The sequence below is a fragment of the Notamacropus eugenii genome, chromosome 5 (genome assembly GCF_028372415.1).
Source record: "Notamacropus eugenii isolate mMacEug1 chromosome 5, mMacEug1.pri_v2, whole genome shotgun sequence".
NCBI classification, from domain to species: domain Eukaryota; kingdom Metazoa; phylum Chordata; class Mammalia; order Diprotodontia; family Macropodidae; genus Notamacropus; species Notamacropus eugenii.
This window is the reverse complement of record NC_092876.1, coordinates 65,923,097-65,940,712: the sequence shown is the minus strand read 5'-3', so window position 1 is coordinate 65,940,712 and position 17,616 is coordinate 65,923,097. Positions and strand designations below refer to the sequence as shown.

The window sequence follows — 17,616 nt, the reverse complement described above, 5'->3', positions numbered from 1 at the left end:
TCAGTTTCTGCCTCTTTGTTGTCTCTTTACCACTAAAGTAATAATTTATAATGTGAGTGAGGGAAAGGGTAGCCTGCTGAAATATTTTCTCAGGATACTCACATTTGCTTTAGGTTTCTTGGACCTCCTAAAGTCTAAGTTCTTAATATAATATTTTTATCCCCAAGGAGTAATGAGACTTAAGGGCAAAATTATCAGAATGCTTGGAGATAATTTTTCAATCTGCGGCCTGGACCTACTCAAAGTTTGAGCTGGCTTGCTCTTTTTATAAATCCTCCAGAGATTGAAAACATAGACCTGGTCATTGGACATTAATTTGAAACAGCTTAAATTTTAATTCAGTGTCTTGTTTTAGTTCCCAGGCATTTTGCCATGCATGTATAAACAAAGACGAAGAATGTCATTTCTTGTATGCTTGAAGCTGTTCTGAGACCTGGCTATTTACTTGAATAATTCCAAAGCTGGTCACAAGATGGTGTGAAAAGGATTTTTTAGAGCAGAGCTGTATACATACGCTGTAGCAGGGCCTGTAGCATATGTATGTAGCCTCCTGTGCCATTTTGCCTCCATAATGTGCTGTTATCTGTATCTGTACATGGCGTCTTCACATTCCGTCAGTCCCACTATCCTGTGAATGTGAACTGAGTGAGTGGTGCTATCAGTGAAAAGAGCTGTGCATTTGAAGGTTGAGAAGTCAGACTTCTTCCTGATTGATTTATAAAAGACTACTTGATAATGAGACAAACAGTTTAACCAGGAAAGCAATTAGCTATGACTGTACTGCAAATGGAAAGATCAATGACGCTTAACCTTCTGCCCTTTACCCCCCCCCCAAATTTTTTTTTTGAGAATGTATCTTTCCCTTTGCAAATATAAGGGACTGTGGGTGTGATATCAGACACTTAACATTTTCATACTTAAAATACTTTAATCTGGTATCAGATTAAATATTGCCCTACTGCAGATTGTAGCTCCTATAACTTCCCCTTTGCCCAATAGTTGTGGCAGCTGACCAAGGTGAGCGCCTCTGCTTTTCACATTTGGGCGTAATAGCTAAATTTTTACATACTAGGATACTGACAGCTTTTAAAATGCTTTTGTTAATTGGAGGCAGGGGTTATTGAAAAGTAGTTAGTTGTTGGGACTAAGTGGGGATGGGCTCAGGCTATGAAAACTGAAGTTATGGGGACACTTTTGCCATCCAAGATGTAACTACTTTTAGTACCTTACCTTCCTTAGAAATTTCTCAGGTTTAATATGGTTGTACATGTATTAGCCTATATCAGATTGCATGATCTCTTGGTGAGGGGGGAAAATTTAGAACTCAATCTTATAAAAGTGAATGTTGAAAGGTAAAAATAAAGAAAAAAAAAAGATCATCCAATATTTTCCAGTGGGGAAAAACTTTTTTTCCAACTTGGTCTTGGCACTTTGGCTTTTTCTCCTTTCAAAATGTTTAGTCACTTAGAGATGACTCCACTCTAGTATTAAGAGTAATTCTTGTGTGTGTGCATATAGAAAATTATAAGGGTATGTTAAGGACCTTTAGGTCTTACTCCTAATTCTGAGGTCTTCAATGCTACCTCTACCTTACTTAGAATAAATGAAAATTTAGTATATCACTTAACTACGTATGGATCCCAGATGTAAATGGGGGAAAAAATTGAATCTGTGAACACATTTTTAAGAAAGCCAAAATTTAGCTTCTTTGAGCAGCTAAATGGCACAGTGGGGTAGAGCCCTGGGTCTGGAGTCAAGAATACCTAGGTTCAAATCCAGCTTCAGACACTCACTAGCTGTGTGATCTTGAGCAAGTTACTTAACCCTGTCTGTCTCAGTTCCACATCTGTAAAATGAGCCAGAGAAGGAAATGGCAAAACACTAGCATCTGTGCCAAGAAAACCCCAAATGGAATCATGAAAAGTCAGAAATGACTGAAGGTAACAAAAAATTTAGCTTTACATCTGGAACACAACTTTACCCATCCAATTCTTTCCAATGCCTACCACTTAGAAGCAATTTTTACTTAGCAACCTTTAAACTCCTATGCTTGATACATTCACAAATGTGAAGAAAACAATTTTGAATTATTAGCTCAGTGTGAACAAAACCCAGACAACGTATGGCCTTACCAGCCAAAAAGATCACTTAGACATATGTCTACTGACAGTAAGGAATACAACATGAATAAATGTTCTGCCAAAATAATCTTTCTAGGTGTTGCAGCAAAAGCTGGACGACCACTGGGCACTGGTTCAGGTACAGGGTGGAGAAAGGAAACAGCCTCAGGATCTCTCCTCACTCAAATTCTATGCTTCAGTTAAGCCCAGGGAAGAGGGAGTTGACGTTCCCACTCCTAATAACTCACAACACATAAAAAAAGCCTGATATCGCACTTTATATATAACTTTACAGAGCATCATACATACATTCTCATTTTAGTCCCTCAACAACCCTATGAGTTAGAGCTAGTTCATTATTCTCACAGTTTACAGCTAGAAATAAGACTTAGAATGAATTCTGTCCTTGTGTGCCAGCCTGGTAAATATCAGAGGTGGGGAAAGTTTCCTTACCAAGATTAGTCAAATCTTTACAAGTTGCAGTTTTCCTAAAATAGCATTACTTTGAAGTATGAAAACACACAAACTTATAAGTGCATCTGAGTGTTAAATACAAGAGTATAAATTCTCCTTTATTTGTACAGTTCACTGGTAGCAATTTACTCAATGACTCAATTTACCATCATGTTCAACGTTTCCTGAAGTTTAGACAGCTGTTCCTCTCTCCAAATTCTGTTTGATTTCAGCTGTATATTTTCCATAGAATCTCTCTGCTTTCTTATTGAACTTGGCATTTCTTTCATTAATGTAGTCAATATCAGAATCATCATTATAAGGACGTCTCCGACTGTATTTTTCTCGTTTCTCAATTCTGAAAAACAAGTTTTTAAAAAAAGGTTAAACTTTTTGGTCTCCTGGAAATAAGAATGACTAACAATGAAAGTAAAGGATAAATTTAATACTGGCTACACTCTTCTCTCACATCTTGAACTACTAGCAAATCAGTTTACCTTGACATTCCTCTCAAGTATTGTCCCCTGCTTATTTTGCCATTATTCCTATTGTCTATCGTCTTTGCTTCTATTTATGTGCTCCTGAATAAAGCTGGAGAAAATCATGAAATTGTGCCAAATGGGTCAACTTACATATTTTTCTGTTATATTATTTCAACTAAGCCTAATCAATTCACTATCCCACCCACAGTGGCTTTTCTAAACCTTTTCATCCTTCCTCAAACTTCTCACTTCAGGTGAAAACCTAAACAGTGAGGCCTTTTACTGAGAGCTCCTCTCTTCTCCCTCCTCACACAATTATGTGTAGTCCTTCTTGCCAAGGATAGTCCCTCTACATGCCCAAGGGATGCTATTCCATCTCTCCAACAAACTGCCTCCTCTATTATCACAACTCTCACAAATCTTCCATTTCTCACTGTGCACTGGCTGCTTCCCTGCTGTCTGCAAACATGCTTGTGTCTGCCCCCTCCCCCAATCCCTCACTTGATCTGTCCATCTGTATCTTTTCATATTACTCCTTGCTTTCAAGGTTAAATTCCTTGAGAAGAACATCTATGACCAGTGCCTCCATTTTTTTCTTTTCTCCTTAACTCTGCATTCCAGCTTTTGACTTCATTCCACCAAAAGTGCTCTTTCCAAAGTAACTAGTGATCTCTCCATCACCAATGGTTTTTCTCTATCTTGGTCTCTGTGCAGCCTCTGAAACTGTCAATCTACCCTCTTTGATTACTCTCTTCTGTTTCCAGGACTCTTTCCTGATTTTCCTCTTCTCTAACCACTCCTTAGATTCCTTTGTAGGATCCTCACAAAGACACTTTGTGAGTTAGCACTTTCTAAGGTGTTCCCCAAGGCTCTGTCCTGGGCACTTTTTTTTTTCTCCCTCTAAGCTGTTTTGCTTGGTGATCTCGTCTGCTCCCAGGGATTCAATTATTACCTCTATGCAGATGATTCTCAGATCCATATCTTAACCCTAATCTTCCCCCAATCTCCAAATGCCTACTGGACATTTTGAACTAGATGTCCCATAGACATCTTACACTCAACATGTCTAAAGCTGAACTACCTTCTCCACAACCTTCCTCTTACCCCCTCCGAGCTTCTGTATTACTGTTCAGGGTATCACCATCCTCCCAAGTCTCTAAGGTTCAAAACCTAAGTGTTCACTTTGACCCTTGACCCTCCACTCTTCCCTGCCCCTCAACCAATCTCTCTCACTCACTGTCTTCTCCCGACACTGCCCTCACCCTGGGCCAGGCCTTCATTACCTCACACGTGGACTACTGCAGCAGCTGCTGGTGGCTGTGCCTGCCTCAAGTCTCCCCTCTACAATCCTTCCACTCAGCTGTCCAATTCATCTTCCTAAAGTTATCACCAATTCAATAAGCTCCAGTGATTCCCTATTAACTCCAGGATTAAATGTAAAATCCCATTTGGCTTTTAAAGTTGTTCAAAACCTGGTCCCGTCTAGCACTTTTCTATCTTCCTCCCCTCCATTAGCCTCTGGCCTCCTTGGCCTACCTTTCTCTCCTAACTTAGGGCATATTCTTCATCACTGCCTCCTGGTGTCCTTCAGTCTCAGCTAAAATCTCACCTCCTCCTAAACCTTTCCTGATTCCCAGTAGGCTAATGCCTACTCCCCATTTCCCCCATGCAGATCCTATTTGCACATTGTTGCCTGAATGTTGTCTACCCTATCAGACTGTATGATCTTTAAGAAGAGGTTAAGTTTTTTGCCTTTTTCTCTCCAGTGCTCAGCAGTCAGTACTGATTTCAAGGATCAACTACCCCAAACCCTACAACCTCTCAAATGTCTACTGACCCTAATGTAGAGTAAAACAAATCCTATCCTCAACACTATTTCTTTTCTCCTTTACTAGACACTACACTCCCTGAAGGTAGGGACCCTCAATGTCTGTACATACACGGGAGGCCCTGGAAAATGGTTAGGTCAATTTTCACTCCCAATCCCTCTTGATAACTTCTTAACAACTACTTATATGTATTGAATTAAGTAATACAAACAACCCCAATACAACAACTTTCCCACAATTCAGGTCAGGCCTCAATGTACTGCCATGTTACAAAGTAAAAATGGGAATGATTTAATTCAGAACTTACTCTTACGATGATTACAACAGTTTCATCAATATCCTGCTTTGATTTTTTTAAAAAATACTACTGAAATCACCTTCGTAATCCCTCATCTACTGCGAAGTATTCCTAATACTTCACAGAAACAAGTTCAAAATTAACTGCTATATGGGAAATCTGTGTATGGCATGCAAAGTCAAGAGGTACGAAGATTCTCAGCATGTTAGGTAGACTGCAGCATTTACAGGAGCATATGGGGAACAGTTTCTCGGGATGAAAAGGCACAGGGGATTGCAGTCTGCACCACTGAAAGAAATGACTGCCTCTGAGACCAGAAATGCCTTGAGATAATAAAAAAGATACTGTAAGAATTAGGATAACTTCTGGTTGTCTGAATGAAAACTGCTAAATTTCAAGACTTGTGCTAAGTACTTACTGTTTTTCTAGGTCTATAACCATCCTATCAATTTCCTCTGTAGAAGGTACATGTGTTCCATGAAGAAGACTATTGGATGTTGGGTAGAATTCTTCTCCACTGCAAGAAATCAAAATTATAACATCATAAACACATTTTGTCACAAATGTTGAGCGATGGGAATAAAAAGATTTACTTTCAAGCACTAAATTTAGGATTAAATAGAATCTCTGAGAATGTAAAACCCTGAAGGGACTTTAAAGACCATCTACTCTGTGGCCTCAAGGCCACATGTGGCCCTCTAGGTCCTCAAGTGCAGCTCTTTGGCTGAATCTAAACTTCATAGAACAAAGGATTTGTTCTGTAAAACTTGGACTTAGTCAAAAAGCTGCACCTGAGGACCTAGAAGGCCATATGTGGCCTTGAGGCCATCCTGATCTTGCCCAACTTTCCCCCTTCTCCGCCACTGCATTTTAGAGATCAGAAAATGGAACACGTGACCAAAGTCACATGGAAAGTGCCAGAATGGAGATTAGAAGCCGGGTCACAAAATTCCAGAATCCCAGAGGCAGAAGATGCCCCTCTTGAGTCATCTGTCTAATGCCTTCTACAACTACTCAAGTAAGTGGTAGTTCCACTTCCACCTGAACAGGGGATCAAACAGATGACATGATGCTGGCAGCCTACTATACCCAAAGCAGATACCAGGAGAGGAGGAGGAAGGGATCCAACACTCAGTATGTGCCAGACACTACATAAGCACCATAAAAACATCATCTCATTTGATCCTCAGAACCCCAGGAGGTAAGCATTATTATTATCCTCATTTTACAGATTAAGAAAATGAGGTAGGCACAAGTGAAATGACTTTCCCAGGGTCACACAGCTAGTGTCTGAGGGTGGATATGAACTCAGATCTTCCTGACTCTGCCCAGTGCACAATCCTGTGTTACTTAGGTACAGCAGGCCCACTTAGAGAAATGAGCATGTCCTCACAGAGCCCTAGGGTGCACAGACTGCCAGAATCATCTTCAAAGGTCTTCTAGCACAGGCTGGACGACCACTTGTAGAGGAGATTCCTGTTCAAGCTGACAAGCTGGGCTGGAGCAGAGATGTCAAACAGGTGGCCAACAATAGTGTATCTGAACCAGATAACCTTATGAAGCAACAGATTCCATTTTTTTTTTTCCCACAGTTCTGATTGGCAGAAGTTTTCCTTAACTTTGCCCATTTAATTTCCACTTATGGGTCTTAGTATTTGACTCTGGGGCCAAGCAGAATAGCATCTCATCCCAGCAGAAGAAACGTCTGAAGCCATTCCTCAGATCTTATCCTTTGCTTCCAAGGCTTTCTCAGCCCTGCACCTTGATCCACACTATTCCTCTGGCCCGAAAAAATCTCTGTCCTCCCCACTGCTTCCCAAACACCATATGTGTTGTTAAATCAGTCTCCATGTAAAATGTAAACACTCCACCATGTGCTTTTGAGACAGATGGTACTTAAATGACTGCTCCAGGTGGTGGTGGAGACCCCCAGGTGGTGGTAGAGACACGAGTCTCCTCACTGGGACCTAAGAACATCCTCTGGGAGTGTGCAGCAGTAGGGACAGCACAGACCTTAGCAGTGGAGTCAATGGTGTTTATGTTAGGAGAGGAAACAAAGGCTGATCGATCCCCAGTACGAGTACTTACTGTTTTTCTCTCAGTTTTTCATATGTTTCCATATCAGGTTTGATCTGCTTGGTCAACCGATGATACTGGCGTAATTGAGCAGCTGCATAGTCTTTAAAACAAAATGGGAAATTGTTTGGTTATGAAGACAGTAATTATTCGTTTCTCAGTTGGAGTCCTGACACAACAATAGTGTGCAGATTAATAGGGTAAGTGTTCCATTCATCACTACAGATGGCAACCCCTCCACGTCCTAGGAAATTAGCTTTATCAATTGCTTTGACCAAAAAATACCCATAACTTAGTGGCCACCATGCCTCCAAGAGCCCAAGTAGGAACAGTGGATAGAAGTGGCCCATTTTGGCTGGATGTAAGAAAAAAGCTTTCTAAGCACTTGAAAGTCAGGAGTCAGGGAATCTCCATTACTAAAAGAAATACTCAAGCTAAGACTATCTCAAGCACAGGCCTGGTATATGTATAATAAATACTTTTCAATTTACTAAATGATTAGATGACTCCTTGTGTCAGGGTATTTTAGAAGGTTTTTGTTCAGGTAAAAACTGAACTAAATGGACTCTGAGATCCCTTCCAAATCTGAGATTGTCTGAAGAATTTGCAAGTGCAGAGAAGAAAGGGGATGGCTGGGAAGAATGGCTAGTTTGGTTTTCAAAAATACGGGAAACAGCAGAGAAGTTCCATGAGATAAAGCCTTATTCTACTCAGGCCATAATGTGTTTCCTTGAAGCATGCTGTGGAGCTCTGGACTTTGGAGACCAGGCCCACAAAATCCTTCTGACTGTCCTACTTACCCTCTTGGCTTTGGTTACCCTGCCATTTCTGGTCTGACCAGTATTGTGGAGTGGCAAATCATCCCAGTCACTTTTATGGATTAAGAGCTCTCTCTGACCAGCCCTGCTCACTGCTAACCTGACTGAACACCTAGAGAAAGGCCTTAAGGAGCTGGCCTGGCCAATGAGTTCCCCTGTACTCCCCTAGGCTGGTCCTCAAGCACAGGCTGATATTTGAAGCCTTCACAGACTGGCAGAAGTCAAACAACTTGAACTTGGCTAGCAACAAACCAAGCTCACCTCCATGTCACCAAAATGACTTTAGCTGAGGGAGGGAAGAGGATGAGAGAAGACATGGTAATCATTAATCAAGTCGAAATCCAAAGCTTTCCTGTCAAAAGATGTCTGAAAATGACATGATGCTGGATACTTAGGAAACTGATGACATAAGCTTTAACAATTGGCCACAAAGAGTGAAAAATACCCATCTACTAACAGCCTATCCTCCACATCCAAACCAGGAGATGATGGCTCTTGGGTGCATAAATGTTGGTATTTTTGACAGTGGGCAAAATTACCTTTTAGTTATTACACAAGGCTTTTCAATGATCCCAAGCTGTTCTGACACTTACACACTTACTTTACACACACACATACCCCCATGCACACCCTCTTTTTAACAGCGACTTTCTTCTGGTTATCCTATCTGGCTGTAATTCGTAAACCACAACTATATCTAAAAAAATAAAAATTGCGAGTGACCCAAAGGCCAATGGAGAGACGTCTGGTAAGTGTAAGCAGGTTGTGGCATGTTCCAAAGATGACCCACAGAAGAGGTAGCGAAGAAGGGTCTGCCTGACAAGAGAAGTGGGTAGGCTATGTGGTGACAGCAAAGGACAAGCTCCGTGCAGCTGTGGCAATCCTGAAATGCGAAGAGCTTTGGGGGATGCCCTGAACAAGCTGGTCAGATCCTTTACAGAGGATTTGAAGGAGAACAGGGCAGTAGGCATGGATGGGCTGTAAGCTTCACAAGCATGAAGAGGCCTACTATGTGAGTCTAAGTGTTCTCCCGACACCAGAGCTCTTACTGATTTACTTTTTGAAGGTCCAGCTCACCGAGAAAGTGCCTCATCCTCAGTCACTGGATGTCTTTCTATTCAATGAGAAGAATTTACCTGAAAAGCCCAGATCTGGGTTCTTCCTCTTCTTCTTTCTTTCCCATCTTTCTGCATCTTCAGCACTGATCTCTAGTAGTTTCACTCGTTCATAGTCTTCCCCCCTTGCAGCACATTCCTAGAAGATCAAAGTTCTTTTTAAAAAAAAAAAAACAACAAAACAGCTGACTTTGTATCTTTGTGTGATATCTGCAGCTACAAAAAGGCCTCACACATGATATTATATCAAAAGATCAGGGACTGAGAGCTGGGAGGCACCTCAAAGATTATGAGAAACTAAGATCCAAAGATATAGTGACCTGCCTGGGCTCACACAAGGAGAAAGCTATCCGAGATGGAATTTGATCTTAGGTTTTCTTGACTCCAGGGCAGTTAGGTGGTACAGTGGATAAAGCGCCAGGCCTGGAGTCAGGAAGACTCATCTTTCTGAGTTCAAATCTGCTCTCACACACTTACTAGCAGTGTGACCCTGGGCAAGTCACTTCACCCTGTTTGCTTCAGTTTCCTTAACTATAAAATGAGCTAGAGAAGGAAATGGCAAACCACTCCAGTGTCTTTGGCAAATGGGGTCGTGAAGAGGTGGACATGACTGAAAAAAAAAAAAAGACCTTCCTGATTCCAGACCCAATGCTCTAATCAGTATTATCATACTGCGTCTCCAAGGGGCAAAGATCATCACCCTAATCTGCACACGGAGGTGCCTGAAGCCTGGAGAAGTGAGCCAACATTACAGCGCTACTGAAGGATGGTAATGGGACTCAAACCTAGGTTTTCCAGGGTTTCAATGACTACCTTTCCATGTCTCTCCTGAGCTCCAGTTCCACATCCCCCACTGCCCTGCTAGACATTTTAAAGTTGACACTCTTTAGGACCCAAATATCCAACCTAGTCCTATCACAGTTCATTCTCTCCCCACCCCCAAGTCCACTCTACTTCCAGACTTCACTTGCCCTGTTTAGAGGACCACCATTCTTCCACCCAGCTATAGAACCTTTATGTTCTCCTTTACTCTTTACTATCCTTTAGACCACATATCTACGCAGCTTCTAGATCTTGTTATCTTATTATTTCTCATATCCATTGCCAGTTTACTACTCAAACAACCACAGCTGTCTCCTATAATCTCCCAATTTCAAGCTGTCCTCATTCCTGCACACACATACCCAAATGATTTTTCTAAAGTGTGGGTCTAAATATGTGACTGCCTTCTTCTACTCCAGTTCCCCCCCAGCTAAATATCTTATGATCCCATGACCCTGACCTGGGGTCCCAGTCTTGGGCATTAGTCACTTCCTTCCCTAGGTCTAATTGTGCTCTTTCTATAAAACCAGAGTTAGATGAGATCACCTCTAAGTTTCTCTCCAGCTCTAAATCCTATGACTTAATGACATGATTTAAAAAAATAAATAATGACCCTAATACATTTCCATAGTGCTTTTTTACAGAAGGCAATGTTTTAAGATTTGAGGATCAGCTTAAAAAAAAAAGCCTGATTCCACATAGAATTACAGGTTTAGAGTTAGCATCCACTGTGGTGATCATCTGGTCTAGCCATCTCATTTTATAGCTGAAGAAATTGAGGCTCAGAGAGGTTATGACTATCCCAACAGAGGTACCACCTGCTCAACCCCTGCCACCTGACTATTCAGCACCTCGCCATGGTGCCACACCTCCTCACTTTGAAGTACAGGATGGTCACACTTACCTTCTTCTTTTCTTCGACTTGAAGTTCCCATTCCAAACGAGCCTTCTTAGCCTCCCAGTTTGCTGGCAGCTTGAGCCTTTTATCTTCCTCTACAACCTCCTGATGATTTAGCTTTCGGGCCTCATTCTAAAACCATGAGAAGAATGTGTCATCACCACAAAAGACTAGCATGGATGAATAGCTGGAAGATGAAAAATCAGGACTAAACAAAATAATGTGGCTCTAGAGTGTCAGGAGCAAGAACACCCCTGAAGATTCTCCCAGAGTCTCTTATTCACTGTAAAAACAAGACTGATGAAAGGCAAGTTTTTGATGCAGGTTATCTTTTCAAATGAATTTACCAAACAGTTACTAAAAGCTAGATACAGATAAACAGGAAAAAAAAAAAGAAATAGATACAGTATTAGTCTAGTGGAAGAGGATTCAAGGGGTCACCCAGTTCAACACTTTTGTTTGACACTTCAGATGAAGAACTGAGGCCCAAAAAAGTTTTCAGTGACTCACTTAATGCCACACAAGCACTATGAAGCTCAGCTAGGAATTAAAAACTGGACATGGAACCGGGTGACCTATGTTTGAATTCCACTCTGATATTAGTTATGTGTCCCTAGGCAATTTAGGTAATGTCTGTTTCAGTTTCTTTATCTGAAAAATGGGCACAATGTTTTGTACTATTTATCTTACAGGGTGCTTGAGGGGAAAATGCTTTGCAAACCTAGAAAAATAAGACAATAAGACAAGTGGTCAAAGCATATGAACAAACAGTTCTCAAAGAACTGCATGTTTTCTGACAGCCTACCACAGCCCAGCTCACAGAAGCCTCTTCCTCAGATCTTTGTTATTCAAAGCCCAGTTCAATCTGGCCCTACCCTGCATGTCCAGCCTTACCTCTTATTATCCTTCTAATTAATTAATTTTTAGTTTTCACTTCCATAAGATTTTGAGTTCCAAATTTTCTTCCCATCCCTCCCCTCCCCCCACCCCAAGATGGCATGCAATCTGATATAGCCTCTACATATACATTCATATTAAACATGTTTTCACATTAGTCATGTTGTATAGAAGAATTAGAGCCAATGAGAGAAACCATGAGAAAGGAAAAACAAAAAAAGAGACAAAATATAGTATACTTCAATCTGCATTTAGACTCCACAGTTCTTTTTCTGGATGGGGATAGTTTTTTCTATCATGAGTCATTTGGAATTGTCCTAGATCCTTGTGTTGCTGAGAAAAGTTAAGTCTATCAAGTTGGTCATCGCACAATGTTGCTGTTACTGTGTAAAATGTTCTTCTGGTTCTCCTCACTTCACTCAGCTTCACTTCCTGTCTTTCCAGGTTTTTCTGAAGTCATCCTGCTCATCGTTTCTTATAGCACAATAATACTCTATTACATTCGTATACCACAACTTGTTCAGCCATTCCCCAATTCATGGGCATTCCCTCAACTTCCAATTCTTTGCCACCACAAAAAGAGCTGCTATAAATACTTTTGTACATGTGGGTCCTCCTCCTATTTTTATGATCTCTTTGGGATACAAACCTAGAAGTGGTGTTGCTGGGTCAAAGCGTTCACACAATTTTACAGCCTGTTGGGCATAGTTCAAAAATGCTTTCCAGAATGGTTGGATCAGTTCACAACTCCACCAAAAAAGCATTAGTGTTCCAATTTTCTCACATCTTCTCCAGCATTTATTATTTTCCTGTTTTGTCATGTTAGCCAATCTGATAGGTGTGATGTGTACCTCTGAGTTGTTTTTATTTGCATTTCTCTAATCAATGTGATTTAGAGCATTTTCTCATATGACTACAGATAGCTTTAATTTCTTCATTTGAAAATTGCCTTGTTCATATCTTTTGACCATTTACCAACTGAGGAATGACTTGTATTTGTATAGATTTGACTCAGTTTTCTGCATATGGGAGAAATGAAGCCTTTAAGAGAGACAATGATTGTAACAATTCTTTCCCAGTTTTCTGCTTCCTTTCTAATTTTGGTTGCACTGGCTTTGTCTGTGCAAAAAATTTTCAATTTAATTTAATCAAAATAATCCACTTCATAATATCCTCTTTCTTCTTATATATTCTTCCATTCTCCATAGATCTGACAGATAAACCATTCCTTGCTCTCCCAGTTTGCTGACAGTACCAGCCTTTATACCTAAATCGTGTACCCATTTTGACTTTATCTTGGTATAGAGTTCATATTTTCAAGTTTTCCCAGCAGTTTTTGTCAAATTTCTTATCCCAGAAGCTGGAATCTCCGGGTTTATGAAACAGTAGATTAATGTAATCATTGACTACTGTGTCTTACATACCTAACCTACTCCATTCATCTTTACTTCTTAGCCAGTATCAAGCAGTATTTGATGACTGTTGTTTTATAGTACAATTTAAGATCTGGGATGGCTGGGCCACCTTCCCTTACATTTCTTTTCATTAATTCCCTTGATATTCTGGAACTTTTGTTCTTCCAGATAAATTTTATTACTTTTTTTTCTAGCTCTATAAAACAATTTTTTGTAGTTTTAAATTGATATGGCACTAAATAAGTAAATTGAGGCAGAATTGTCATTTTTATTAGCTTGGTTTACCCATGAACAGCTGACGGTTTTCCAATTATTTAGATCTGATTTTATTTGTGTGTAAAGTGTTTTGTAACTGTGTTCATATAGTACCTGGATTTGTCTTGGCAGGTAGACTCCCAAATATTTTATGTCTAACTGTAAATAGAATTTCTGTATCTTTGGCTGTTGGGCTTTGTTACTAACATGCAGAAATGCTGATGATTTGTGTGGATTTTATCAACCACCTTCAATCAGCTGTCCAGTGCTGTGAATCTACTTCCACAAGACTTGCCCTCTGTCCTCTTCTATTCATTACTGATATTACCTTGGTTCAGTTCCTCCTGGCCAACTGCAATTACTTAACAGGGGTCCTGACTGTCAGTCTCTCCCCCTTCACCCTAAACTCCATTCCGATACAAAAATCATCTTCCTAATGGGGAGATCTAATCATGAAACTCAGTCCCTCAGCTGATCCCTTCTGTTCACAGAATAAAATATAAGATACTAGTCATGTCTCTATGATGTGGCTCCAGTCTACCTTTCAAATTTTATTTTACAAAGCTCAGCTGGAAAGGATCCAGAAGGCATTCCTGAACAAGTATCTCTGCTATGAAACCCCCCACAAGTACCCATTCACACTAACTCCTTTCAATATGCTCTTCCCTTCCAACAAACTAGTCTCAGACAGCCCCAACTATGCACCTAAAAGCACTGTACTAGATGCTGGTAACAGATAAATACAAACACTCTGCTCCCAAGAAACTTAGTCTTTCGGGAAGATAAAGAGTCATTCTGAGAGGCTAAGATGAAGCATAGGAAATCTATTTGTGCTATTTAAATTGACAGAAGCAAAAGATAAAATGAGAGGTTCAGGAAATAGCTAGTAGGCCCGATTCCCTAGAACATCTAGTGTGAACTGAATTATGTAAAGAAAAATGGAAAAGCAGATTGGAATCAGCCTGCAAAAGGCCTTGAACATCAGGGTGATACTTTTAGTTTATCCCAGAAGTCACATTTTTTTTTTTGGTCGCTTAGAATGATTGCTTTGGCAGCTGCCTGGAGGACTAAATGGAGCCTAGAGAGAGGAAGTGTAATAAGGAAGCTACTTCTGAGATCATGCCCAGACCTCCTGCTACTATGCATTTCATTCCTTAAGCCTAGAAAATACTCACTTCTCTGCCTGGTGAAATTATTACTTGTCTTTGAGGGCCAGCTCAGGTGCTAGGATCTCCAGGAAACTTTCAATGACTGCCCCATGGGATCTCTGAATCTTGATGACCTCTCTGAGTCAGCACTTAATAACCTCCACTTAATAACCTAGCTTGTAAAATAGTGGTTTAGATTTAGGTTTCAAGCTCTTTGAGAACAGGGAAGGTCATCTTTGTTTCCAAAGCAGAGGAGATACAGTAGAGTCAGGAAGACCTAGGTTCAAATCCTACTTCTGACATACACTGGATCTGTGATCCAGAGGTAGTCACAACTTTTCAGGGCTTTGAGCAGCTCTCTGGGAATCTCAGCTGCAGAGCTCCAACTTTCATTAGTCTATGTTGCTCCTACCCTCATCCTAACCAAAGCACAAGACCTAGACCTGCTAGGCAATTAATAAGTGCTTGTTGACAGAGGGACTTTTGTCCTGATTCTTCTTTTGAAGCATGACTAAGGGGGAAATATGTTTAATATGATTGTACACGTATAGCCTATGTCAGATTTTGTGCCGTCTTAGGGAGAGAGAAGGGAAGGGAGGGAGGAAAGTTTGGAACTCAAAATCTTATTGAAGTGAATGTTGAAAAATAAAAATAAATTAAAAATTAAGTGCTTGCTGAATTAAAGCCAAATGGACAAAAAAAGGGGATGTGTCTTCTTTCCCCATTAGACTAGATTTCTGGTTATAGTACTACTACTATACAACTGTGTAATCCAGAACATGCCACTGCCTCTCTCAGAGACTCAATAAGAGTATGAATTAGATTGTATCTGTGGTCCCTCCTGGCCCTGGAACACCACTGGAAGGTCCCAACTCTTGACATCTGATATTCTCAGGTTCCTCTCAGGAGCTAAGGGTCTATGACCCTCCCAGTTCTGACATTCCATTTTGTGAGCTCTCTTCCAGCTCTGACATTCAATTTCCTAAGGTCTCAAAAAGACTCAGTGGCTCCCTACTGCCCTTAGAATACAATACAATCTTCTTTGTTTGATATTTAAAATTCTTTGCAACCAGGCTTCAGCCTACCCTTCCAAGCTGATGATGTATTTCCACTTTCAAGCCTCACTGGCCCCACTGGCTCTTCCCCATACCATCATCTCCAGTCTCAGTGCCTCTATTAGAATTACACTTAGAATTCACACTTCCTTTACATCCACCTCTTAAGTCTTGGACAAGGAGACTAGAATTACACCTAAGCCTTATACCTTAGCCTGTTAAATTTACATTTAAGCCTGTTCATTTAACTTTTTTTCTTTTTTGCTCTAGAATCAGCCATTTGTAAATGAGTATCAGATGAAGATGGTATTATAGATGCTCTCCAACATTCTAAATTCTTTAAAGCACAATTCAGCTGTTAAACACCTACCATATGCCAGACACTATGTGACCTTTTCTAATTTCCCAGCATCTAGTGCCTTCCCTTCCTGCACAAACTTTCTATTTTATATATTTGTAATCTATTTATATGCTGTACTTATTAAAGGTACTTACTACAACAAGAGGATGCTTATCACTTAATGCTAAGGAAAGCAGGTGTTCCTGGCCATTTACACTAATCCAAAGGAAATGGTAATTTCTTTACATGCCAATCAAAGAGCATTTGGTAATCAACCACTAACTGCTTCACCAGATAGGCTAAAAAGGTGACAAAGTCCTCTGATTTTTCTTTTGTAGTCATAAATCAATCGGGAAGCGAGCTATACAAGAGAGGCATTTTACTTTTAAGCTGTCCCTGCGGTTCAAGATTTAGACTTCACATAGTTAAAAAAAAAAAAAAAAAGGTAAATACAAAGAACAAGATGTGGTTGTGGTCACTCTTAGACCACTTTTAGCTCTTAAAAAAACCCTTTTTCAGCAAAAGATATATCACTTCGCCTGTGTCAGCCCCTTTCCTCATCTGTGAATTGAGGAAAACGGGAACTCACAGGATGGTTGGAAGGACCCAATGAGGTAGCGCGCCCACTTGGAGTCCGAACCGCCCTCAGGCACCATCGAGTCCATCCTCCTTCATTGGACAGGTGAGGAAACCGAGGTTCGGCGAGGCTCAGAGGCCTCAGGGAGGGAGGATGCCAAGCTCGGTCTTCCGGACTCCCATAATCAGGCCGGCCTGCCGTTCCATTAAGGACTTGGAAACTCCTGATTACCCTTGTCGGTGTTACTAATGGCGAGCACGCAGGTGAGGCTTTACGGAAGTTGCATCTCGCGGCTCCCGCGATGGGGGTGCCAGCATCACCCCCGTTCTACAGAACAGAGAAGTGAGGCTGAAGGACCCGAGCTCCACTCATTCGGCCGAACGGCGGATAAAAGGCCCAGGCCAGAGCTCCTCGGCTAGTCAGGTTCCGCCCCATCCCCCGTACCGACCCTTCCCCACCCCTCCGGGGCCTAACCTACCCTTTTCAAGTGCAGCTCCCGGAATTTTCTCAGTCTCTCCTCTCGCTTCTGGGCAGCCAGCGCCTCGGCCGCGGTCAGGGGCCGCTCCTCTTCCTCCTCCTCCTCGTCCTCCGTGTTCTCCGTGCGGGCCTGCACCGCGGAGGGGACAGTCAGCCAGAGCTCCCTTCCCTCCGTGCAGTCAGTCCCGCGCCCACGGCCTTCCCCGCCACCCCGAGCTCCCCAACTCCCCCCAGGCAGCACTCCCACTACCTCAGCATCCCCTCCAGAAGCCATCTCCGCGAATCTCTCCCGTCTTCCCCCGACTTCCGGAAAAAACAAGGAAACAACTGCTACAACATCCGGTCTAATGCTCTTCCGCCAGTGACGCATTTCCTGAAACAGGGGCCTGCCGCTGTTCGAGACTCCGTCCCCTGACGCAAGCCGAAGAGAAGAGAAAGGGGACGGGGAGGGGGGGGAAGGGAAGAGTAGAGAGCTTTGCGCAGGCGCAGAGGTAATTGACCAGGACCAAGGGTGAGTGGGCGGGGAATGTTCTTGGAGAAG

The 17,616-nt window shown here is 41.6% G+C and overlaps 1 protein-coding gene across 1 annotated transcript; it reads right to left on the bottom strand.

The window, feature by feature from the left end:
- Positions 1 to 2,382: 2,382 nt before the first annotated feature.
- On the bottom strand, positions 2,383 to 17,518 carry SYF2 (SYF2 pre-mRNA splicing factor). Its single transcript, XM_072609366.1, has 7 exons — positions 17,326 to 17,518; positions 17,077 to 17,205; positions 10,918 to 11,043; positions 9,213 to 9,330; positions 7,271 to 7,361; positions 5,601 to 5,699; positions 2,383 to 2,931 (listed from the first exon to the last, which is right to left on the bottom strand). Exons 1-7 carry the CDS (start codon positions 17,443 to 17,445, stop codon positions 2,766 to 2,768), a joined length of 849 nt encoding a protein of 282 aa, XP_072465467.1. The 5' UTR covers positions 17,446 to 17,518; the 3' UTR covers positions 2,383 to 2,765.
- Positions 17,519 to 17,616: the final 98 nt, after the last annotated feature.